This window comes from Carica papaya, chromosome 7, assembly GCF_054855325.1.
Source record: "Carica papaya isolate Zhongbai chromosome 7, ASM5485532v1, whole genome shotgun sequence".
NCBI classification, from domain to species: Eukaryota; Viridiplantae; Streptophyta; class Magnoliopsida; order Brassicales; family Caricaceae; genus Carica; species Carica papaya.
Genome location: NC_142315.1, coordinates 6,009,269 through 6,034,739, shown reverse-complemented (window position 1 = coordinate 6,034,739; position 25,471 = coordinate 6,009,269). Strand labels below are relative to the sequence as shown.

General features: G+C 35.6%; 2 protein-coding genes across 5 annotated transcripts in view; both read left to right on the top strand.

The window, feature by feature from the left end:
- Positions 1–18,001, top strand: part of NRPC1 (nuclear RNA polymerase C1) — a 53,371-nt gene extending 35,370 nt beyond the window's left edge. For 3 of the 4 annotated variants that reach the window (XM_022052006.2, XM_088207782.1, XM_022052008.2), the window contains 10 exons: positions 6,510–6,713; positions 6,804–7,073; positions 14,414–14,561; positions 14,644–14,795; positions 15,188–15,352; positions 15,434–15,547; positions 15,656–15,744; positions 15,947–16,151; positions 16,280–16,482; positions 17,261–18,001. In XM_022052006.2, the coding sequence (XP_021907698.2) occupies positions 6,510–6,713; positions 6,804–7,073; positions 14,414–14,561; positions 14,644–14,795; positions 15,188–15,352; positions 15,434–15,547; positions 15,656–15,744; positions 15,947–16,151; positions 16,280–16,482; positions 17,261–17,312 (1,602 nt within the window). In that variant the 3' untranslated portion in view covers positions 17,313–18,001. Of the gene's footprint in view, positions 1–6,509; positions 6,714–6,803; positions 7,074–14,413; positions 14,562–14,643; positions 14,796–15,187; positions 15,353–15,416; positions 15,548–15,655; positions 15,745–15,946; positions 16,152–16,279; positions 16,483–17,260 lie in introns of those variants that run through there. The other variant, XR_002541189.2, reaches the window with a different exon arrangement.
- A 1,372-nt stretch (positions 18,002–19,373) lies between these two features.
- On the top strand, positions 19,374–25,029 carry LOC110822044 (NADP-dependent malic enzyme-like). The gene is made up of 20 exons (XM_022052049.2): positions 19,374–19,532; positions 19,786–19,964; positions 20,930–21,050; positions 21,164–21,238; positions 21,371–21,522; positions 21,610–21,715; positions 21,795–21,860; positions 22,203–22,298; positions 22,470–22,541; positions 22,632–22,715; positions 22,818–22,916; positions 23,080–23,127; positions 23,217–23,270; positions 23,417–23,515; positions 23,712–23,801; positions 23,890–23,967; positions 24,087–24,161; positions 24,252–24,342; positions 24,484–24,612; positions 24,700–25,029. The coding sequence occupies exons 1-20, from the start codon at positions 19,503–19,505 to the stop codon at positions 24,786–24,788; spliced, it is 1,833 nt and encodes a 610-aa protein (XP_021907741.1). The 5' UTR covers positions 19,374–19,502; the 3' UTR covers positions 24,789–25,029.
- The last annotated feature ends 442 nt before the right edge of the window (positions 25,030–25,471 follow it).

Sequence of the window (25,471 nt, the reverse complement as noted above, 5' to 3'; positions counted from 1 at the left end):
TACGTTGTATGACCTCTAGTTTGTTGGCAACATGCTTAGAATATTAAGTACAGATAATAGGTAGATGGGAAGATTTGAGAGTGTGCTTTTGATGAGTGTAAGTCTGTCTCCCTTGGATAAGAACCTCATCTTTCAATTATTGGATTCCAACAGCTTTTATCTTTGAGTTTAGCACCAAGAGGAGCACCAAGATAAGTAATGGGGAGACGAGATAATTTATAGTCTAAAAAACGGCAAGTGTGTCACCCGAGGAAATGCCCAAAACCACTAACTCAAATTTGTGTAGTTTTACTGTTAGTCCTGATATTGCTTAGAAGCAGAGTAAGACACATCGCAGAAAATTAAGGAGCGAATATCAGATTGACAGAAAATGTGTGTCATCAGCAAAAAATAAATAGGTAATCTCCATTTGATTCTCTTGTTGGCCAACAGTGATACCTTTTAAAAGCTGCAATTCTTTAGCTTTTTCCAATAATTTATTTAAATCTTCCACATCGATGATGAAAAGGAGAGGAGAAAGGGGATCATCTTGTTTCAAACCCTTGGAAGCAGTGAAAAAATTCGATGGACTGCCATTAACCATGACTGCAAAACTAGATGTAGAAATGCACGTTCTAATCCAACCTCTCCATTTTGTACTAAAACCAAGTCTCTCTAGCATGTAGTCAATAAAGTCCCAATTAATGTGATCAAAAGCTTTCTCCGTATCCAGTTTACATAATGCCCATTTTTTGTTATTCCTGATGGTTTCGTCCACTACTTCATTTGTAATAAGAATAGCATCTGTAATCTGTCTAAAAAAAATAAAAGCATTTTGTGATTCCCCAATAACTTTATGTAAAATAATAGCAAGGCTTTTAGATAACACTTTTGAGAGAAGTTTGTATATGCAGCCAATAAAACTTATAGGCTGGAAGCCTTTGATGTTTTTCGAGTTGGGTAATTTAGGTATCATGGCAAGAAAAGTAGAATCAAGAGCTCTTACAAACGAGTCATGATTTATGAAAATCATTGAAGAAGCCAATAATGTTGCTTTTGACAACCTTCCAAAAAGTCTGTATGAATTTGAGATTAAATCCATCCGGCCCTGGGGCTTTGTCCCCATCACAATCCCTCAAGCAGTCAAAGATTTCAAATTCAGAAAAACTTTTTTCCAATGATAAGCAATCATCCATATCAATTCTGTTAAACATTAAATCATCAAGTTTAGGGCGAGAGCCAATGGTTTTAGTATAGAGTTTTTGAAAATACTTACAAGCACCATTTCTTAGATCATTGTTGTTTTGAAGTAGTTGACCATCAATAGTGAGTTCGTTAACAAAATTGACCCTTCTGCGGTGGTTTGCAAGCATATGGAAGTATTTAGTGTTTCTGTCCCCATTCTTAAGCCATTTCTTTGTAGATTTTTGCTTCCAAGAAGTAGCTTCCATTTGTAGTCTGTGCGCCAGATCAACTTTCAATTTGTTCTTTCTGTCAATATTGTCGATTTCATCAATAATATCTGAAATGTCCTCTTCCTCGTCTGCCAATAGTTTTATACCACTTCTTAATCTTTGTTTTGATTTTTTTTGAGTTTTTGAGCAATTCTATAACTAGCCGTGCCACCGACTTGAGTGTTTTTCCAAGTGTCATTCACTAGTGCTTTGAAACTATCCAATGTGATCCACTTGTTATCCAGGCGGAAGGGAATGGGCCCCCATTGGATTCTATCCGAGACCAACATGATGGGAAAATGGTTTGAAGTGAGTCTCGACAGGAGTTTTTGGTAAATATTTGGAAGTGAAATCATCAGATCGGAGGTGATAAGGAACCTGTCAATCCTTGAGAAAGAAGGTTGATCACGCATATTACTCCATGTCCATTTCCCGCCATTAAGTGGGAGGTAAGTCAAGTTAAGATTATTGATGAGGGAATGAAAATCCTCAATGCTAGAATCATCGTAGCTTCTGCCTGATCTTTCAGATCTTTTTAAAACCATATTAAAGTCTCCACCAATGATACCTTTATTACCCCAAGAACTTTTGATCATCTGGAGTTCAGTTGCTAACAATATGCGCTCTGTGTTGTAGCCTCTACAATAAACACCAGAGAAGTACCAAGTCTCGCTGTTAGATAAATTTGAGAATAAACAAGAGAGGGTGATCTCACTGGTAATAACATTTTGGCATTGAAACCGGTCTTTTCTCCACATGATAATGATGCCATTAGCTGATTCTTTGGCTGGTAAAAAATGCCAGCCAATATCATTGGGACTCCAAATGCTTCTAATGAATTTATTGCTCACTGAGCTCTTTTTTGTTTCCTGCAGACAGATTATGGATGGTTTCCACTTGTTGAGACATCCTCTAACAGTTGTTCTCTTCTTTGAGTCATTTAAGCCCCTTACATTCCATGAAAGTATTCTGTCAAACATCATTGAGAAATTGAAATACTGCCATTTTCCCTGTTCTTTTTGTTGCATCAATCATAGTTAATGGAGGTTTGTAGACGTCTCAATTCACGTGAACTCCCATCTTTCTGTTTCTTTCGGCCCTTTTCAAGGAGCATAATGCTTTTGTTCTCCTCATTCCTATTAACTTCCATATCTGCAAGAAGAAGTTGAATTTCTTTTTCGTAACCAAAAAGAGGGGCACCGAGGAACTTACTTACACAGAAAATATTTTTGTTGATCCACTCAGAGTAGAGGTGAATGTCTCCCTCGTGGTTCCCTTTGAGTATGTGATCCAGGGAATTAATTAATTCTGCCAAATTGGTATCTTTAAGAGTTTGCAGAGGCGAGGGGTTTGATTCTGATTCTGTGTGTATTGTGACCAATTCTGTTCCATTGGTGTGGATGTGTTCCTCTTCATGATTTACTGGTAGTCGAAGAAAACAACTTGGTTCGGGAGACCAGTCATTAGAGCTGAAAACTCTGGCAGCCATGTCCCAGTGCAACTGTGTTGCATTTGGCTGGTTTGAGGAAGGAGAAGTTTCTTTGTTGTCGGTGAAAATTCCTTCACTATGAGCAGCCATAACACTGTGTGCTAGGGTCTGAGTCTTGGAATTTGTATTAGTGTTCTGCGCAACTGAAGGTAAAACTCTTTTCTTTCTCCATTCCCTCTTTACTTTCTTAATTTTTTTACTGGCTTAAGAGGGTTCTGATTGGGCTTGCTTGGGCCAGCTTGATTAGTCCATTTTCCTTTCTCTGCCCAGAAAAATTTGGGCTTTTTGTGGTTGTCTTTTGGTGCCCGAAATCCAGTTAAAAAGGTCCCATTTGATTTTGTTGACTTAATCTTCTAATTTTGTCTCAGGCAGCTTTTGGTGGTGGCAGAGTTTGTCCTTTTGTCAGATGCAATTTGAATTTCCAGCCTTTTTGGTTTCCTCTTCGGGTTGGGTGGGGTTTCTTGCGTTCGGGTACAAGCCGAGTCGTTGCACTGAAGTATGGCTGCGTAAGTTTTCTTCTCCGGCGAAACCAACAGGACTTGGATTTGCGTTTTGCAGGTAGGGCAACAAACGGGACTCGAAAACATTGCATTGTTTACCATGGGTGTCGGGCTTGCTATCTTTTTCTGAAGTTTAAAGGGGTTTACCAAAGGAATTTCAGACAGCTTGGAACTTGCTTTCATAAAACGTCACCAACCTCCAGCCTCATAGCCGTCCGGAATGAAGATTCTCCTTGTTGACTTTTCTCTTTCGTGAGAGGACCAGAGCCCGGCCTCTTCTATTCCGGATCATCACTAGAAAGAGATATCGTTGGTCACCTTTAAACTTTTTTACCTCAGGACTTCCCACCCCTGTTCCAGTTGAAGTCGTTGAGTGATTCGGTAATCCATCTCACTTCGTTTCTATTGAGGCTTATTGACACCCTGTTTCTGTGGCCGTTTTCACTTATTTGAAGTCCATCGAGTTTTCTTCCTTTGCAGACGACGTTGTAAGACTTATTTTCAATGAGAATGAACCGCTTCGAGTTGGAGAGAAACATTGTTCAATGAAAACAGAAATCAAGTCAGTCCTACGGCCGACCCGTTTAGGGAAAATTGTACTAGTGTTTGGTTTAAGAATTTGGTTGTTAGGAAAAGAAGGGTTGAAGAAATGGGAAAATCAAAGAGAAGGCCGGTTGATTGGGAGAGTTTTAGAGAGAGAGTTTTTTAGAGAGAAGATAGACGAAAACTTCACTAATTAAAAATTAAAAACATTATAATTTTATTATTTTTAAACTTGAATTAATACATTTGTGAATTAATGACCTAGTGTAAACCATTTGGATAATAAGAAAAACAATCTCCTAAATTAATTGTAAAATTACATAGAAAAATAAATATACAATAGAATAAAAAATTTGCAATAATTAAAAGGATTGTTTTCTAAAATAGGATAGATTTGATCTCTATTTTTAAATGGAGATCTTAATGAATGGTGGAAGATTTAAGGGGAATAAAAAGATAATTAGGGCTGGCCAATAAAGAGGAATTATGGTCACCCATAAGTTTCCTAAACTGTGAGATTTGCCCTCTTAATTGTGTTTTCGTCTTCTTCCCATATTAATTGCGGCTTACGAGTAATTTTTCCTCCTTTGCCAATTCTCCCCTTTAAGGGGAATATTTTCCGCGGGAATAGGAAAGGAAATCCCATGGGGAATCTCCTTCTTTCCATCTTGGACAATTTCTCCCTTATGAAGAAATTCTTTTCCCTTTCCTTGCTTAATCATTTGGGCTTGGGATGAGATTTGTAAAAAGAAGAAAATTGTAAAACTTATTCATTTAACTATATTTTGGGTGGTGTAGAAAGAGAGAAACAGTAGAGCATTGAAGGGTGTTTGGGGGATATGGTAAGAATTAGAAATAGTTGGACACATGTTTTTGGATCTTTAATTCTAGGTTATGATATATATGGGTGGGAGGATTTTAGGAAAGTCATTGACGTTCTAACTGAGATGTAAATATTTTGTATATGGGTGAGACCCTTTTGGTGCTGTATACTTAATACGCATTCTTTTTTATCTCAAAAAAAAATCCACAAGTCGTTTTTTGCCAACACCCCATAATAAAATAGAGTCATAGGTAAAAACAATGACTGCCTGGGCTCCTGAAAGCATCTGAGTCTTTCTATTTCAGAAAAAATGTACTTAAGTTATTTGGGGTGATACTTCTCTTGTAGCTACACTATAAATCAGTTACCTTCTAGAGTCTCTGAGTTTTGAAAGTCCAATAGACATTCTTTCCATATATTATCCTAATCTACACATGACAAGTCATTTTATCCCCAGAATATCTGGGTCTGTATTATTTGTCCGTATTCTTAGTATAACTCCAGGGAAATTAAATCTGATGGAATTAAAATTTGTCTTTGTGGGTTACTCTTCAACTTAAAAAGGATATAAGTGTTATTGTCGTCTCTAAAAAAGGTTCTACATCTCGGTGGACGTTACTTTCCATGAGCACTTGTCTTATTTCATCACTCCTTATCTTCAAGGGGAGAATTCAATAATGGAAGATAAGGATTTTTTACATGACTTGCCAATATTATCAACATCGGGAGTCCTTTGTTCATCTATGTCGAATTAAGAAAGTGAAAATGCTACGTCTGAAAATTCTAGATATGAAAATCTTGTAGCTGAACTGATACCAGAAACTCACTGAGAATTAACAGCCCTGCCATTGAGAATATAAGATTTGGAAAAAGCAAAGTGTTTTGAAGGTAGAAGGTGAGCATCCCAGAATCCAACCTGGATCCTAAGAATGAGATAACAATTTATAATTCTTCATTTCAAAGTGAAACTGAATCTCATGTCAGCAATAATGAACAGGACCTTTTGTTGCTGTTCGGAGAGGGACTGGAGTGTCTACAAGATGACCCCAATACCGCCTTTCACATTTTTTGTCATTTCAAAAACTTTTACCATCTAATGGGGCTTTCCTTATTAGCTTGAACACCATTGTCATTCTCACTACCTTATTTGAAGCTTTGTCCAATGAGAAATGGAAACAAACTATGAATGTGGAGATGGAGGCATTGGAAGAAAACAAAACTCAGGAGTTGGTGAAGTTACCAGCAAGAAAGAAACCGGCAGAATGTAAATGAAAGTGAAGTACAAAGCCGATGGATCAATAGAAGGATACAAAGCATGGCTGGTGCCCAAAGGGTATACTTAAACCCAGAGGAAGATATAAGGCACGGCTGGTGGTCACATATGTTAAAGATTTGTTTTCTATGTACATTTCTCTTCTTAGAATTGCTTATTAACACACTTCTTAAAAGTAGATTAGATCATAAAACAACTGGCCTAGAGGAAAGAAAGTTTTCCATATCTAAGAAAAAAGAAACTGCAACATATAAGAACGATAAACTGTCTACCCAAATACGAAATTAAGTATAGACCAGCCCCCCGAAGAGGGATACATATGGCTGCCTATGTTTTCATTAATTTGATTATTGCTTGTTCCTAAAACAGAGATTTAACTGTTATTTGACGAGATGGGTAAATATCTTGGGACCTAACTCAGATTGTTAAATACTTTTCTCTCTTGCAGGTGAAAACAGCTGATACTGGCTACATGTCTCGCAGACTGATCAAAGGCTTGGAGGACCTTTCTGTTCATTATGACTACACTGTACGCAATGCAAGTGGATGCATAGTTCAATTTGTTTATGGAGATGATGGCATGGACCCGGCATCTATGGAAGCAAAGAGTGGAGTTCCTCTGAATTTTGACAGGTTGTTCTTGAAAATACAGGTCTGACACCCTTATCCTCTTGTTTTCTTGTAATTTCATTGCCTGCATGTGGTGGAACCAATCTCACCCTTGTTTGGTTTCTGTTTAAAGGCTACTTGCCCTGCTGGGGAAAATGATAGCTATTTATCTCCAGGAGAAATCTCTGGAAAGTTAGAAGAAGAATTAGTGAAACAAAGTGTAGCTCATGGAGGAGATTGCTCTGAAGCCTTCAAGAGATCTCTAAGAGACTTTTTTGGTGTTCTTGGGGGCAGATTAAAGAGAACAATGGAATTGGTTGAAGAATATGCTGCTGGGGGAAAATGCAAGGATCTAGAAAAAGTTGCCCACAAAGTATCTGGCATCACCAATAAGCTGCTGGAGGTAATAAAGTATACAACTTCACTTATATTTCTTGCTTGATTCCTGTTTATAGTCTTGTATGTCCAAGACTATTGCTTGAATTTAGACAATCAAATAGGATGCATGTGCTTAGCATTATTCTTTTTTTTATAATCATGTTTGCATTACTGTTGGTGACTTTGACTCATCATTTTTTGCTTCCATTTTAACGCATATAGTATCTGCCTCGGCATATGAACAAAAATTGTACATCAACTTTCTTTTGCAGTTGTCACGCTAGTTATTTGCTTAAAGTAATGAGAATTATGCTTTTTTAGAGTTTTTATATTTCTCTTCATTTTCTAATCACATTAAGCCAAGGTTATGAATAGGGAAAATAATTTCAGAATGAATGAGAGAGAAGCTGAACCAAGGATCCAGTGGGTGGTGTAGCTTTGGTTGCTAGTCTCTGCTTGTGGTGGCCAAATTTGAGAATCAAGAAAGATACTATAGCACAGAGGTTGTTGGCCTGTAAGAAGTATAAAAACAAGAATGGTTTCTTACTATGCAACCAAAACCCCTAGCTTTTCTTGGATAGACATTTAATCTGCTATTGATGGTTACACAACATAATGTTGCTTGCTTTCAATTTCTTCTTTAAAGATCATGGGTAGCTTTTTATGATGAAAAATTAGATTCCAAGTAGCTTATGGTGTCGAATTCGGTTGAAGTGGTTAATTGCTAATTTATAGTTTTAAAACAATGAGAATGGTTTTTGTCACAGTCTTAGGCTTTAGTTTCCCAGTTTTGATGTCACTGCTGAAGCTCGTCTAAGAGAACCTTCAATTTTTATAGAACAACTTTTTGGATTATTAGTTGATGATTTTATTTATAATAATATATGTATTTATATATTTGAAATAAAATATATATTTATATGAAAGCTAATTGAATTAGATCTCTATTAAAATTTGTAATCATAGTCCTTTTTCTATTCTAATTTCTATTATAAATTTAATTATAATTATAGAAATCATAGTCCTAGTTTTATTTCAATTTTCTAATCTAAAATCTAAATCTAAATATTTAATAAGAATCTTAGAGAATTTAACTCTTACTATTTCTTTAAAGAAATTAACTTCCTACTCACCTTTTTTTTTTTTTGAGATAATACTTTCTACTGACCTATAGACTGAAATTCCCTTATTTTGTTGCTTTCATGGTCCAACACTCCCTTTTTTTGGTGCACTGTGACATTCTTCTCCTCTTCGACTTGAAGCTTGTCCACAAGCACTGGAGTGAAATATTTGATCATCCTTCCTCTGATCCCTTGTTTCCTCTTTATCTCTTGCCTCATTTTGTTCAAATTCCAAGGGAAATAACAATTCATGCACATAGCCTGGGGCAATTTCCCCGCTCAATTTCTTGATAAGCAATGGTACTATCCTCCGATTTTCTTTGATCCTCAGAGCTTTGCCAACGTCATACTAGCAGTAAAGTCATATGGTTGTTGTAGTGTGACTTTAACAACAATATATTCTTGGAGCCCAATGATGAAGATTTCAACTTCTTGCTCAGTGCTGAGAGTTTGCACACACAGAAAGTTGCTTGAAATTGTTCTCTCACGTTTCAGTTTAATTATTTCTCTAAGTTTGTTTCTGCATATTGGAAGATTGGATCTAAGGCGGCAATATGATTTAAATTCTTTTCAAGGGACTTTGATTGGTCTTGCTCCTACTTCAGAAACCATACTTCGGCATCTTCTTCAAGGTGAAAAGAGGCTAAGCCCATCTTGTCTTCTTTGGTTGTCTTTTAGTGTCAGAAGGAATGCTTGCACCGATTGGTCCATTCCAATGGATCAGCTAAGCTATAACATTGAGAAAGTCTAACCTTGCCAACTGCAGCACTGTACTTCCCCCATCTATAATGTTGCTGGAGTCAGTTGGCTTCTTGTCCTTTCTTTTTGTCAACCTGGTTGTGTCGGTAGTCTCTCCTTATTGCTGATAATTCTCTGGAGAGGTTTTCAATTTGAGCGGTAAGCCTGCACTCCCTCTCTTTTGAGCGGGCACGAACCTCTTGGTAACTTCTAAATTGGGAACGATCCCTCTCTTGAGTGTGTGGGCTTCATTTATGTATCAAATTGTTGCAAAATTTTGAAATCTTCTATGATGATCGGCTCCTATACAGATTTCTCATGGTCCCAAGTTTTGGATCTGATCAAGGGGCCTTCCGATGTGGAGTCCCAAGGCAAGGAAGCTTTGCTTCCCAACTATACGGATTAATTTACGTACTTCTTTATTCTAATTCTTGAATCATAGTCCATCTTACAATTTCTTGAATCATAGTCCATCTTTTATTCTAATTCCTAATCTAAAGCTACTTATAATTATAGGAATAATAGTACTAGTTTTATTCCAATTTCTTAATCTAAATCTAAATACTTAGTAGAAATTCTTAAAAGATTCTATTTTTTATCAGTCCTTTGGGGAAACCAACTTCCTACTCAATCATAGATTTAAAAATTCCTATCTTTTGCTGTTTCTGCGGGTCCCACGCCCTCCTCTGTTATGTATTATAACAATTTCCCATTTGGGAGGTGAAAGGGAAAGGAAAGAAAAGAATACAGAGGGGATTGAAAAGTGTAGAATTTAGAAAAAAAAAATAATTTTATTTCTCATTTTTTAGGTTATTACACTTAAGGAATTTATAGAATTTCTAACAAATTAATAAGAAAAATTTTATTTTAATGAAATTCTAATAATATAAAATTATTATTCTCATATAATGCTAATTACATAATACTAAATAATTAAATAATTAACTAATTAAATAATAAAATATGTTATTCAGTACCCTCCTCAAGTTGTTGCAAGAACATCGCATATGTCTAACTTGCATATCAAGTTGCAAATCTGAGATGTACATGCGTGGAAGAGCCGAAAAAGGACCAGAAAAAGCTAGTCAAAGCGGCTTGCGTGCGAAAAAGGCCTGGTCGCGAAATCAGAGGCGGCCACGCTCAAGGAAGCCAAAAAGGGACCAAAGAAGGTTGGTCATAGCGGCTCGTGCGCGGAAGAAGCAGATTTGTCTGGCAAGGTAGCAAGTCAACTTGGCTCAAAACAGCTCAAAAAAAGGCTTGAAGTCGGCTCAAAAACAGCTCGGGCTCAGCTCCTCCTGACAAAACTGACTTGGCCTGACGCTGATGTTCTTCTTCCGCCGTGTCGTGCATCAGTGGCTGTGCAGATTTGGATCCGATTTGCAAAACCGGAAAACAATCGGATCAGACCTTCTGTTCTCCCCGATCTAGTCGGAGGCAGAACCGAAGCAAGCTGATTGGCAACTAGGAAGCCTCTGGAACCAATATTTTCTGGTTAAACCCAGATGCAGATGCACCAGGAAGCTGAAGCCGGAAAGCAGAAACAATGGAAATCGCGGATCAGAAGCTGTGCAAAGAGGCAGGGGTCAAATCAGTGGTTGTATGCGGACCAGTTGCTGCGTGCAAGGGAGCCAGAGAATAAAATACTACAAACTAGAGGCTGTGTGCGAGGAAGTAGTGCGAACAGCTGAGTGTCACCGGAGCAGAGAGATCGGGTAGGCCGGAGACGCTCACTGGAACAGGGTGACAGGCCGCCAGTGAGGTTAAGACTCTGTTTGGCTGGGTGGTGAGAATATTCTAAGGTTTTGAAAGAAACTCTGAAATTAAAAATTCTAAAATACCCTTATTTTTGTTCTGATACCATGTAGAATTTGAAAAAAAAAAAAAATTTTATTTCTCATTCTTTAGATTGTTATACTTAAGGTATTTATAAAATTTCTAACATACTAATAAGAAAATTCTTATTTTAATAGAATTCTAATAATATGATATTATTATTCTCATAAAATTCTAATTATATAATACTAAATAATTAAATAATTAACTAATTAAATAATAAAATATAATATTCAACAAAAAGAAATGAGAGACTCCCTCTCATTATTTGATAACTTAAATATGAAAAGATCTTACTCGAGTCGCAGCTCTGGCTTAACTCAACTTGATGCATGGTCTTAACCTGAATTAGGTTATAGTCCGAGTTAGTTCTGGTCTAGACGTGACTCAATTCACAGTTCTGCTCTGGCTCAATTGCTGGTATGATCTCGACCTGAACCAGGGCATAGTTATGGCCCTGACCAATCCAGGTCAGTCTTGGGCCAGCTTGACCCAACTTGGCTTGGAGTATCAAACTAGGCCTAGCTTAGGGGCACATTTTTTGTCCTGTTTAATGAGTTGACAAATTAGGAAATTTGTCTTTTCTTTAATTTTTCTCCATTTTACCCAAATTGGGAAATTCAAAAAAGGCATACCAATTTGAAAGGGAAATGGAGGGTTGAAAATTAACTCTCCAATCCATTCCTTTCCCCTCATTGGATAAACTCCTAAGCAATAGATAGGGAAATGGGGTGAGATTTGGGTTGGTGATTGCATTACCATTCCACTGGTGCACTTAAATTTGCTATGACTCTAACCCCAATCTGAATTCTCAATAGGTAGGGAAATGGAGGGTCCGTAAGTAACAGTTCATTTTTCCAGTTTCAGTTGATAACACTCTCAAACAAGGAGAAGGAACTGACAATCATTTTCTTCTGCCATTTTCCCTCATGTTCCTCTATTTAGCCATACTCTAAAAACTTTAGCAAGCCTAATATTTATTGCTAGCCATGACAGATCTCAGAGTTGAGAATTTCATCTAATAGTTTACTGGTTGTGAGGCTAGATGTTACAGAGTTGTCAAGGCAAGCTTGATGATGTGTCATAGCTTGAATAGTTTCTAAAATTAGCAAAACGAATATTGCATTTAATACATTTGGTGAAACAGAAGGCAGAATGTTCTGAAGCAGTTTGTGAGGGTTGTTGTGTGGAGAGCAAGGAGCATAGTGGTTTTTCAGGGGTGCACATTTCGCTCATTGCTGGGTCATAGTGGTTGTAGTGCAACTCCAGAAATTTTTATCAGCATATTTGACCACTATGTTTTCTCTGGAATGAAATGTTTATCTTGGCTTTGTTTTTCAATTAAGGAATAAATATAATTAAGAAGCAAAAGAGGATAATTTATAATATTGTTGACTATGATAGTTTATTAATAATTATTTTAGTTTATTATTTAATTAGTTGATATTATATAATTAGAATTCTATGAAAATAATAATATAATATAATTAAAATTTTAATAGAATAAGAATTTCTCTATCAGTAAGTTAGAAATTTTATAAATATTTTAGATGTAATAATATAAAATTTGTGAAAAATAAAATTTAATATTTTTTCTCTTCAAAATCAATATGGCCTCAGAATCAAATGAAACTATTTTAGGATTTAATTTCACAGTTTCTTTCAAATCCTAAAATAGCATAATAGGTTAGGTTAGAACCCATTTATCCAGATCTACTCTCATCACCACCTCGAACATATCTGAGCCGAGTCGAGCCGCTGCCAGACAGATCTAACTCGCGTCATTGCCGAGCGGAGCTGTGCCTGACAGATCTGGTTCCATTTTATAACTTGGTTTGCAAGTTGTGCATATATGATATCGCTGCACTAATTTGAGGGGTAGTGTTGATTATGATAGTTTATTATTTAATTATTTTAATTAGCTGATATTATATAATTAGGATTTTATGAGAATAATAACATTATATAATTAGAATTCTAGTAGAATAAGAATTTTCTTATCAGTATGTTAGAAATTTTATAAATATTTTAAGTGTAATAACATAAAGGGTGTGAGAAATAAAATTAATATTTTTTCTCTCCAAAAATCAACAAGTATATCATCTTACAATAAGAACAAGAGAAAAGAGAACAGAAAGTCCTTGATATAGAATGGCTCTCAGCTCCTTTCCAAATTAGATAGAGTGTATTCCTGACAAATTCACATGCCTTAGCTCATGAAGATGCCAGAAACCCTGTCATATCCGATTTCCTGACTTCTTTGTGTTTAAGGCACATGTCACTTTTCCTTTCCAAATTAGACAGAGGTATATTCCTGAAAAATTCATGTGCCTCAGCTCATGAAGACGCCAGAAACACCATTGTATCCCAATTTCCTGACTTCCCTGTGTGTAAGGCACATGGCTCTTTTCTGGGTACCTTTTTCTATTATGCAGTTCTTTTTCATCAACATTTCTTTTTCTTTTTCAATTATGTTCTTTGGTTTGTTCTTTTACAGTTTTTAGGAGGGTAACTTACCCTCCTTGTATTCTCTTCCTCTCTAATTAAGGTCTTCTTCTTTACTTGAAAAGTTAACATTCTGAAGCACAAGGGTGCAACAACAAGACAACCGAAAATCCATTAGTTAATGTTTATTACAATAAAGGTTCCCTCACTTTTGCTATGATGGGAAATGTTGTTGATGTAGGATAAATAGAGCTTGAAATTAACTTGTCCATGAATAGCACAAAATTTGAAAAAGATCAGGTTTAAGAAAATAGAAGTAATAGGAAATAATTGTAGATTTATGCATTGGGAATTAAAGAGTAGGAGAAAAACTAGAGGAAATTGGGAATTAAGGTTAAGGACAAGAGAAAAATAGACAAAATAGATTGACAATGGAGGACTAGAACCATAATGACAGATGTGTATTTCAAAAAAAATATAACAGATGTAATAGGAAATACCCTAACAACATAACCCCAGGTTCATAATTCTCTACCATTGTCTAGATTAGTGATGTAGAACAGGTTGATCCTAGAATGAAATATTCCAATTTTAAGAGTTAACTGTGTATGTACTTTTGTGCATTTTTAAGTATATTTAGTTTACTTAGGAACTAGTGAAAATATGTCCTTTTTTAGAAGAGAAGAAAACTACCAATGGAGTACAGTATAAACCAACATTTGACAATAATAAGTTAGAAAGGCAACAAGTCAAGAGGTTAAGAGCACTTCACACCAAGATGCCTTTTATCTACCAATAAATGACAGTTTGCCAAGCTAAAGGTAGCATTCAGAGTATAGTTTCAATACTAAACATTTGTAAAATGCTGCATAACCTTTTTCTTCTCTGTTTATTTGTTTTTCTTTTCTTTTTTTTTTTCTTTGTGGTGTCCATTACATATGATGCATATTCTTCTGCACGTTTAACTTCTATCTTGAATGAGAACTTGCAAAGGTTATGATATTCTTTTTTAGAAGAATTCCTTCCTTTCTCTACACCACCACTTTCATACTTGATTGCCATTTATCTGTATCCAACAATTGCTTTTCAATTATTGGGAATTGAGTGAAAATAATTTCTGCCAGTTATGTTCCCCTAGGTCATTTGTATCCTAATTATTTGTCCGTGTTCTATTTATAGCATCCTTCTGATTAAAAGAAAAAAAAATGCTTCCTTTGGTTTATTGTAGGTTTTTGTTGAAACTTGCATATCTCGTTATCATTTAAAAAAAATTGAATCTGGGACTGCAATTGGGGCAATAGGAGCACAAAGTATTGGAGAACCTGGGACGCAAATGACATTAAAAACCTTCCATTTTGCTGGCGTTGCAAGCATGAGTATCCTTATTCTTTTAGAGATCACTTCTGTAACCTTTGGTCATTTCTAGTTGTCCAGTTTATATTCCTAACTCTGCATCAGATATAACACAAGGAGTTCCTCGTATCAAGGAAATAATAAATGGGGCCAAAAAGATTAGCACACCTATCATTACAGCAGAACTCGAGCATGATAATGATGGTAAGCTTGCACTGAAGGTTAAAAATCGCATTGAAAAGACAAATTTAGGCCAGGTACGTGGTTAACTTAGTTTTTCATATTCTACAGTGTGTCTATTCTTTACGTTATTAATTCTGATAACTTCTTCATGGGATTGTTTCAATATGTAAGCTAGAAGTATTTTGAACTCATCTTAAGTATAAAAAGTCCAACATTGATCTGAAAACTTTGAGATGATTGGTCTACTTGTCTTGAGAACTCATTTTGGCTTCTTCTTAAGTTAAGCATGAGTTTAGACGAACTTATAACTTCTCTAGTAAACCAAAAGTTTTATTACTTTTATTACAAAACATGCTAGAGAAAAAACCTATATGAGTTGAATCCAAAGAAATGGTACCCTAGCTCTTTTGGTGCAACCATACTTTTTGGTTCTGTTTTAAAGTAGCCTTTTGATCCTATGATGTAGGTTGCAGAGAGGATTGAGATTGTAATGACCTCATCAGCATCAAAACCAGCATCGATAGTTATTGTGCTCGACATGGAAAGAATTTATAAAGCAGGTTTGTGTATAGATGCTAACAGCGTGAAAGAATCAATTCTGCGAACACCAAGAATCAAACTGAAGGAAAAGGTGAAAAATCTTAATTCTAGTTACCAAATTTGGATGCTGGTAGCAAATCCTAATCTTGTACCAGGTTTCTGTAATATGCAGCATATTAAAGTTTTGGACATTAAAAAGTTAAGAGTTTTACCAGATGCGGATAAAAGTAAATTTCATTTCGAGCTCCATGCATTAAAAAGTTCGCTTCCAGCTGTTACAGTGCAGGTGAGATTCATCTTCAGTAATTTTTAGTTGCTTGTTCTGCAACATCTTTGTCTTTCCGTTGCAGTGGTTGGCTTTTTGTGTTCTCATTTCATTGTCTTTGAATGACAGGGTATAAGAACTATTGAACGTGTTGTTGTTGCTGAAAAGAAGAAGGAGCATGAAGGAGCAGGACAAAAGTGGCAATTGTTGGTTGAGGGGTTAGTTTCCCGTGACGGGATTAGATTTAGTTATTTTTTAGTCTTTTTCAGTAATAATGGACAAGCTATTCTTCAATTAGTTTGTCCAATGCATCTTTTTCACTTGCTTTTGTGGAATGCTTAAATCTTAGTACCATTAATATTTTCCCAAACTTAAGTTTGAACTCTTGAGTCATAAACCTTGTCCTATCCCATCTTTCAGGACAGGCCTCCAAGCAGTTATGGGAACTGATGGAATTGATGGAAGTAACACAAAGAGTAACCATGTCATGGAAGTGCAACAGACACTAGGGATTGAGGCAGCAAGAAACTGCATAATTGACGAGATAAAGGATGTAATGGGAAATCATGGAATGACCATAGATATACGCCATATGATGCTTTTGGCAGATCTCATGACTTTCAGAGTAAGTACCTGTCTGTAAAATTTTTCAAATTTCTTACCTGAAATTTGGACGAACAATTAGGAAAGTTTTCTTTGCTTAATTTATTTTGTTATGTGGAGGATGCCTAATTATATTTGGATATTTTGTAGGGTGAAGTTCTTGGAATCACAAGATTTGGTATTCAGAAAATGGACAAAAGTGTTTTGATGCTTGCTTCGTTTGAGAAGACTGCAGATCATTTATTCAATGCTTCAGTCAGTGGGAAGGTTGACCGAATTGAGGGAGTAAGTGAATGCATCATTATGGGCATCCCGATGCAGATGGGCACAGGAGTACTCAAAGTTATGCAAAGGTTTGATGCAAGTGATGACGATCCTTATATTGGGAAATTATTAAAATTATTAATTGATGCACCTTATGTCTAGTTCATATGTCTATTTCATCTGCGTCATGTTCCAGTATCTTAGAGTTAATATGCTTTATGCATGTTTTACCATAGGATATTGGACCTGTTACAATCAGCTAAACTGCATACCATAATGTTTACTTTCGAATCCAATTTTAAATTCGTCATCAACTTTTAAATTATAAAGTATGAGTTCAACATTTCAGTTTACTTCCAATTATATCCTATTACCTAATAGTTACAAAGGGAAACAAAAACCTTATGTGGCTAGCATATATGGGCTGTGCCATCAAGTATTGTATAGCTTATATGAGATCAAAACAGTCAAACTCTTTTCTCTTCTGAGAAATCATGTGTTGGTGTTACCACCAGGATATGAGAAAAAAAAGGCTTTGCTATTTTTATGGCACACATAAACTTTAATGATGCATCTGCCTAGTCACAATTTGGCAGACAGTTGCATGCATAATTTTGCGGGGTAACAATTTGGCTAACAGTTGCATGCATAATTCTTTAAAGATTGAGGGCCTGATTTTGATTGATCAATCCAAAAAGTAGAGAATTAAATTGTAATTTGATCATAGATCATAAGCTGAAGGTGGATTTCTCTCTTTCATTTTGTTTTTTTTTTTTTTTTTGGGTTGTCTCTTGTGTTCCATTAATCTTATGAAGTGGTGGCATGCAGTCTGATTCCATGGGCTAATTTTGTTTGTCTTATTCGTAGGGTTGATCCGCTTCCGAAGTTGAGTTATGAGGCAGATCCAATCATTTCTTGAGCTCATCAAACCATTTCAAGATTTTGATGCAAGATTTTCGTAGTTGCAATTTGCATACAATTGACCTGCATCAGCATAGTTAACATGATCCCAGTTGCAAGTTGGTGAAAGCAAAGACATTTTTGGTATGGCATTTTGCTGAGTTTACCATACTTAATCCATTTCGATGCATGCCATGGATCGAAGAAGGTTGGCAATCCTTGTAAAGTTATACATTACAGAAGATCTGGCCAGAGCATCCACCATATTGCAGCAAGGAAAAGAAAATGTTTTGCCTCTATGAAACGGTATTGTAAATATTGGATCATTATTACTGATAATTTTTTAGATGATTTTAGTGGTACTCTGGATGACCAGCTACGAAATACAACTTATGAAAAAGTCGGGTCCTTTGTATCAATACGATGTGCTACTAGAGGAAAACTACTAATGGAAGAAAATGAGCTTCTAAATTTTGGAAATTTAAAATTTTACAGTCTGTACTGCAACAACTGAAAAGAGCCTTTGTTTTTCATTTCTGTTGCCAGACATAAGATGTTAACATTCCTGTAGTTTTCATCTTTAGAAATTTCTTTTCCAACATGCTGCTTAGGATTTCATCTTTTTATGTATTTAAGGAGATTCTTCCAAATCCCATCGGACAATGTTCACTAGAAATGAATAAACGATTAGAATATTTATCAACTTTATGTACAATTTCTTTATAATATTATGTAAAATATGTATTATTGTATGTACTCTGTTTTGTTGGGTTTCTTCCTACAAAAGACATTATTTGGGAGAAATGGATTAAATGAGATTTTCTCATCTTATCAAAATCAAAATCAATACATACAGTTTCTTCTATATTCTACCAAAAAGTAATAAGAGAAAGTATAAAGAAATTAATGGAAATAACTACCTAGAAACTAGGTTCAGTCTCCAGTGTCAAATGTCATATATAATTCGTATTTAAAGTTTCTTTTCCTCACTATCTTCAGCTTCTTTTCCTCTCAAAGCCTAAATCTATTCCCTCTTGTTCTTTGAAGCCCCAGAATTTGTTTTCTTAATTCCCTTAGTCGTGTCTCTCTGTCTTTGACTCATCATCACTTTAACTTCCCTTCTACTTCCTATATCTCTCTATCAGCCTCTCTCCTCTCTTCGTCTATGATTCTTGTCCTTTCCCAATCTCCCCTTCCCTTTCTTTACTTTCAATCATGGTAGGACCATGCTCCCTGGTTTTGCGAGTAGAGGAAGGAAAGCTCGTGAAGAAGGCTGGAAAAGCCAAGTCTTGGGAACTTTAAGAAAATACGACATTGTTTCTTAAAAGAATAGAAATGGGCTTTTTGGGCTTGAGTTCTTCTTATTTGGTATTGTGTCTGGATTTTTTCACTGGCTCAAACTGGATTAGGCTTGGCAGTTAAAAGCCGATGGGCTTTTGGGTTTAAAAGTTGGATTTTTATTCAATAATTGTGGTTAAAATGCTTAATTTGGGTCTAGAAATTAATTGGGTCAAGCTAAGAGACGTTTGGGCTTTAAATAGAATGAGGGCGTTATTTGGATTGGATTTGGAATCTTAAATTAAGTTGGGTTACAAAATTATTAATACTAATAAACTTAATTATGAACTTATTTGAAGTAAAAACAAAATTAGCTCGCATTATCTACCAAGATTTCTTACATCTATTAAAGTATTAAGGCCCCCTAAGATTTAACAAGAATAATTTGCATTAGGAGAGTAATTTTCTCTTCATTTATCACGTGTCCTGTACAATATAAACCCTGCAAAATACCTTAAAATTTCAAATTTATTGATGTCCTCATTCTCCTTAATTTTATTAGGATCTCCATTTCATTCTCAGATATTCCCATCATTTGATTATTTGATTAAAAATTGGGTATCCCACACGACGCACATCCTAGATTAATTAGAACTAATTAGATTAATTACTACTTCTTTTAATTGAAGAAAAAGAAAAGTCTTAAGGAAGAAAAATATTTGATTCTGTTCACTCCTCGTTTGGATTTTAATGGGTTAGTTTCCCACTGGAAAAATCTACAGATGGAATGCTACTGTGTATTTTTCCTTTTATCCCTTCAAAGAAAAGAGAATGTCAATCTCTCATTTTCAACAAAGGCGGACCAGACCATCATGAAAACGCGGCCAATATTAATGGAGTTGCAGTCTTTTCACGTTCTTCCAATTATACCATGATTTCACTTGCAAGACACAGCTTTCTGGTACCGTACCGAGAACTTAATAATCTTTTATTTTATTTTAATAAATTTTGTTTAGTCCACGTGGTTCTTCCTTTTTGACATTGGAACTTTCTTGTCAAACTTTCAACAATTCACATTTTTCAACTTTCTTTCTTCGTTTCCGTTGGTAGTCCTATATAAACCGCCTTGCCTCCTCCGTTTCATCACAAAAATCTTTCCTTTTCCTTTGCCCATTTCTTGCTGCCGTTTGTTCTTTAAGCTGGTCTTTTTGCAGAGTTTGTTGTTGCGTAGAGCAGAGAGAAAGGTTTCAGCTTTAATGGAGACTACAATGGTGAATGGTGGTGATTTCTTAGTGGTGGATAACATGGCAGGTGGTGGTGTCGAGGACGTCTATGGTGAGGATTTTGCCACGTTAGATCAGCTTCTCACTCCATGGACTGCCTCTGTTGCTAGGTAATCAGTTTGCCACAACTTTATATCTAATAGTAATAAAAATAGAATACGGAGTTTGGCTAATCCGGTTTTCTTTTTATTCTTTATCTCTCACATTTTGTGGTGAAATGATCTACTAAGGATTTTATGTTTTTAACTCATCATCTTCGTTGTAAATGTAATTCATGGAGTTTTTTAAATGAATTCTAGAACGGAAGCTTTTTAGATTTTTTTTGCACCTTGCTGTGAAAAGTGTTCGCGTTCATTTCCACTATTTTCTTGGCTAGAAATTCTTTCACAGATTTGTTTTTTTAACTTGGATTCACATTGTATTGTATTTATTTTTCTGTTCAAGATTTACCATTCTATCAAATTGGATTCACATTCCGTTGATGTTCAAGATTTGAGATGATAAGATCTTCTTATGTTTCGATGGTGTCAATTTTTATCCAGAGCAGTTTTACATTATTTGAAAGGCACAATAAACTATATAATCTTTAAGATATTATCATATTAACATTAGTAATCCTAGGATTCGATATATATATATGGAAATGGCTTCTTCAAATCTTTTGAATTGCTTCTTTTATGGAGAGAATGGTGGGATATGCAGGACTTAGTAGCAGAACAAAATTGCTACTCTATGACGCACAATTATAAAAAAGCTGAGTACAATTAGATGAACAAACAGAACCTTGTCTTTATGATGATTCTTTATTTTACAAACGCAATTTATCTCAAACTGAATCTTGTTGTTCTGATGGACAAATTACAATATTGCTTTTGAAGAGTTTTACTTCAGATTCAAAATAAAAAAAAAAAAGGAAAAAGACCTTTAGCTTTGTCATTTCTTTTGTTTGTTTGTTTGGTCTTTCTCATTTTTTCTGCTATTGTCATTTCTTTCGTTTTGGTAGATGCAAGGTCTTAAATTTTTATAGAGTTTGTTAATCACCCCAGTTTCATATCTTCTGCTTCACACATTGCAGTGGATATACTTTGTTGCGAGACCCACACCACAACAAGGGACTTGCCTTTACTGAAAAAGAAAGAGATGCTCATTATTTGCGAGGCCTTCTGCCTCCAGCAGTCCTAACTCAGGAGCTTCAGGTTTTTTTAATTTCCATTTTTATGACAATGCAAATGGTTGAAATCCATCATCATATCCTTTTTTATTCTTTCCAGTTAACTTTTGTTTAACTTAATATGCTTTGGGTTATCAGGAGAAGAAACTAATGCACAACCTTCGTCAATACCAAGTTCCTTTACAGCGATACATGGCCATGATGGATCTTCAGGTATCCATTTGCTTGGTTACAGTTCATTGTAGCATGGAGGCTGGTAGATTTGTTATAAACGGGTCCTCTCAAATGTATGCAGAGGAGGTTTATTATTTACTGAATGTAGCTCCACTGTTTTGGACTTTGCAGGAGAGAAATGAAAGGCTGTTTTACAAGCTTCTTATTGATAATGTTGAGGAGCTGCTCCCAGTTGTGTACACTCCAACAGTTGGGGAGGCTTGCCAGAAATATGGGAGCATTTTCAGGCGCCCTCAGGGTCTCTACATTAGTTTGAAAGAAAAGTATATTCACTTGTACCATTCTGTTTATATTTTCAAAGTTCTTCGTTTCCTAGTTTCAAGGGGATGCTGACTGGTGGGATCTTTTAGGGGGAAAATCCTTGAAGTATTGAAAAACTGGCCAGAGAGAAGTGTTCAAGTCATCGTTGTTACTGATGGTGAACGAATTTTGGGACTTGGAGATCTTGGCTGCCAGGTAATAATATTTGTCTGCCTCATGTTTGGGCTCCTCTTGGCGCTAAGACATGTTAAATGAAAATGTTAAAATCTTGCAGGGAATGGGGATTCCTGTTGGGAAACTTTCCCTCTATACAGCTCTAGGTGGAATTCGTCCTTCAGCGGTTAGCATTACTCTTCATCTGTTAATTTTCATTGACTGATTGATTTTTAATTTTTCCTTTATTTTTTCATTAGTAATTAGTGCTGGGAGTAAGATTTGTCACAGGAAAGCAACTTTGTGCTAAGAAAAATTAATCACAAGGAATATTATAATTTTACATTACTTAATGTCATTGTTTGTCTTTATCTATTAAAAAAAAAAAAAAAGAAGTCCTTCTTTGTCTTTCTAATGTGACCGACTCCTCTGAGTTATTCAAACACATTGTAAATATTTATGGTCTTCAATCAGTAAGATAACAGGTTATATTCAACTCATTTCACTACTTGCATTTGACTATTTTCAGTGCTTGCCTGTTACCATTGATGTTGGCACAAACAACGAGAAGTTGTTGAATGATGAGTTCTACATTGGGCTTAAACAAAGAAGGGCAACTGGGCAGGTCAGATGCATTTCTTTGGTCTTTCTTCAATTCCCTTTTCCTGCGGCATCATAAATTTTTTATTTGTCACTACTTAAGTTTATGTCTCAATCTTCACTTTTATTTCAAAAAACAAAAGTTTATGTCTCAATCTTATGAAATATTTAAGAAGTTTTTGCTTCTGTTGTTTAGGAATATGCTGAACTGCTACAGGAGTTCATGACTGCCGTTAAGCAGAGCTACGGAGAGAAGGTCTTAATACAGGTTGGTCCACAGTTTTGTTGTCATAAAAAATTAATAGACCAAATGTTTTCACAATCTTTATTTTCTAAAGAAATATACATGTTTTTCTAGTTTGAAGATTTTGCAAACCACAACGCGTTTGAGCTGCTGGCCAAATACAGCTCCTCTCATCTCGTTTTCAATGATGATATACAGGTAACATGTTGTCAAAGCTCTTTCCATCATCCCCACTGAAGTTTAGAAATTGCATGTTAAGAAGCAATTTTCTAATGATGAACTCTTCTTTGTTCATTTCAGGGTACTGCGTCTGTGGTACTGGCTGGGCTTATCGCAGCTCTAAAGCTGGTTGGTGGAGCCCTAGCAGATCATACTTTCTTATTCTTGGGTGCTGGTGAGGTAGGGCTTGATCCTTATGTCCTTTGCCATATTAAAATAAAATCTTTACAGGACATGTTTATCCCCCTTTTAAGGATGACCTTTGTTATTCCCATGTGTATAATGGTATGTAGCTTCTTGTTTGTATTTTATGTCTTAAATATTCTGTCCTTTGGTTTTGAAGGCTGGAACTGGTATAGCTGAGCTTATAGCTCTTCAGATATCAAAGGAGGTATTGAATCATCACTTACCTCAACTCTTTTTCTTTTTATTCTTTTCAGTAATTCATTATAATTAACTGTTGCTCTAATTTAATGGCAGACAAATGCTCCAATTGAAGAGACCCGCAAGAAGATTTGGCTTGTGGACTCAAAGGTAATATCTACTGAAAGCTTCCTAGCTTCTCTCACTTTCCCTCTGTCTGTATGTGTTTCACATGCTTGTGCCATGTCTCCTACTGTGTCTCTGTAATGCTATTGCTTTTTCTCTTTTCTAAACCGCTATAATTGATTTTGTGGCAGGGACTGATTGTCGACTCCCGTAAGGGATCCCTTCAACACTTTAAGAAGCCTTGGGCACATGAGCATGAACCTGTCAAGACACTTTTAGATGCTGTCAAGGTGTGAAAATTACGTTCACATTACGTAATTTAGAGGATTCCATCCATTTATATTCGCATTTCAACACAATTTTTTTTTGAACTCTCACGATAAGTGATAGCAAGAGTGTGAATATGAACAGTGGAAATGCTGATAGTATTTTTGTTACTTCCATTTCCTTGTAAAGCTGTTTATCTTCATCTTGTTTTTTAATCAGGCCATCAAGCCAACAGTTCTGATAGGATCATCTGGAGTGGGAAAAACATTCACAAAGGAAGTTGTTGAAGCCATGACAAGCTTCAATGAGGTTCTCTTTCTATCTCTTTCTCTTTCTCCTGTTACGAATACTATTTTATCGGAAGGGTTTGACTTTAACATCGATGATTTGAGTGCAGAAACCTCTTATTCTTGCTCTATCAAATCCTACCTCTCAATCTGAATGCACAGCAGAACAAGCATACACATGGAGTGAGGTACCCATTTATAGGTTTTTTGGTTCAAACCTACTACTTGAAATCAGATTGGCTTCAAAGTATGGCGAAGATCCTTTCTAATCATTTTTGCATCCTCTCTTCCTTTTTCAAAATGGCAGGGCAAAGCAATCTACGCTAGTGGAAGCCCATTCGATCCTGTTGAGTACAATGGGAAAGTTTTTGCGCCCGGCCAGGTTCATATTCCTAGAACATTCTTTTTGAGGCATTAGCGTAATTAACTTTACATTAACTAGTGCCTTGATTCTCCTTAAATTTCCATTCAGGCAAACAATGCTTACATATTCCCTGGCTTTGGTTTGGGTTTGATAATCTCTGGTGCAATTCGTGTGCACGATGATATGCTTTTGGCAGCCTGTAAGTATACCAGGAATAGTGGTTAATGAGTTCGAAATTAATATATTATGTTATTTTATAATTCATTATGTTCTAACCTCATACCTAGTAAAGTAAAAATTTAGAATTTAATTTCTTGGGAAATTTCTGTCATGGACACAGCGGAGGCTTTGGCTGCCCAAGTTACCGAGGAAAATTTTGAAAAGGGATTGATTTACCCACCATTCTCCAACATCAGAAAGATATCAGCCCATATCGCCGCTAAAGTTGCCGCAAAGGCATATGAACTTGGTGAGTGCTGTTCTGCCAAGTGCACAATGCAAGCAATCAGACTCTTACTTCTGTATCGTTCAATAGGATTTATTTTTTTTTTTGCAGGTCTAGCTTCGCATCTTCCTCGACCCGAGAATCTTGTCAAGTATGCCGAGAGCTGCATGTACAGTCCAGTGTACAGGAACTATCGCTGAACCCGAGCACGATCTTCTGCATTTTGCAATCTTAGTCAATTATCTTGCTCTTAGGTTTCTTGTTTTGCAAGTGATGATGATTTCGTTGTCGGGAGTTCTTCTATTCAGCACATTCTTTTGAGCATTTAGTGTAGTATACATGTATTCTGAGATTGTTGCAGTATGCATAGTTGTTTTTGTTCTCAGTTCTGCAATGCGTTTTCAGCATTTAATAAAGAGAAGTAGCGTGTTAAGGAGCAAATACCAATGTGCAATAATTATATATTCACATACATATGTATATATATATAACTTGCAAGAGTAGAGAATTCTCCTTTTCCATTCAATCTATAGATTTGGCATCTTTCACATGAATCCTTTTCTAACGGTGGCGTTACCCATAATCGTATAAATTGTAAGCATCTACTTGCAGAGTAGAGATTTAGCATTTTATTAAATTAAAAGATAGAAAACTAAAATTATATATAAATTAGTTAATTAAAGAGAAAATTAAAAAAAAAATCAAATTAGAAAGAAATGTTTTATTATTAAACTGGTTCAAACCGAGATTTTTGAGGAGAATGGTTTCGATTGAACTGTTTAATCAGTTTAGCCAATTCGGGAATTGTAATATTTTTATTTTATTTTTTAAAAATTAAAATTTATTGTTATTATTATTATTATTAGTAGGTGAGATTTTTTTT

Coding starts and splice junctions, on each gene's coding strand:
- LOC110822044 (XM_022052049.2), top strand. CDS start 19,503: ATGATTTCACTTGCAAGACACAGCTTTCTG. Junction 22,299..22,469: donor AAAGAAGGGCAACTGGGCAG/GTCAGATGCATT, acceptor TCTGTTGTTTAG/GAATATGCTGAACTGCTACA. Junction 23,968..24,086: donor AAGCATACACATGGAGTGAG/GTACCCATTTAT, acceptor TCAAAATGGCAG/GGCAAAGCAATCTACGCTAG.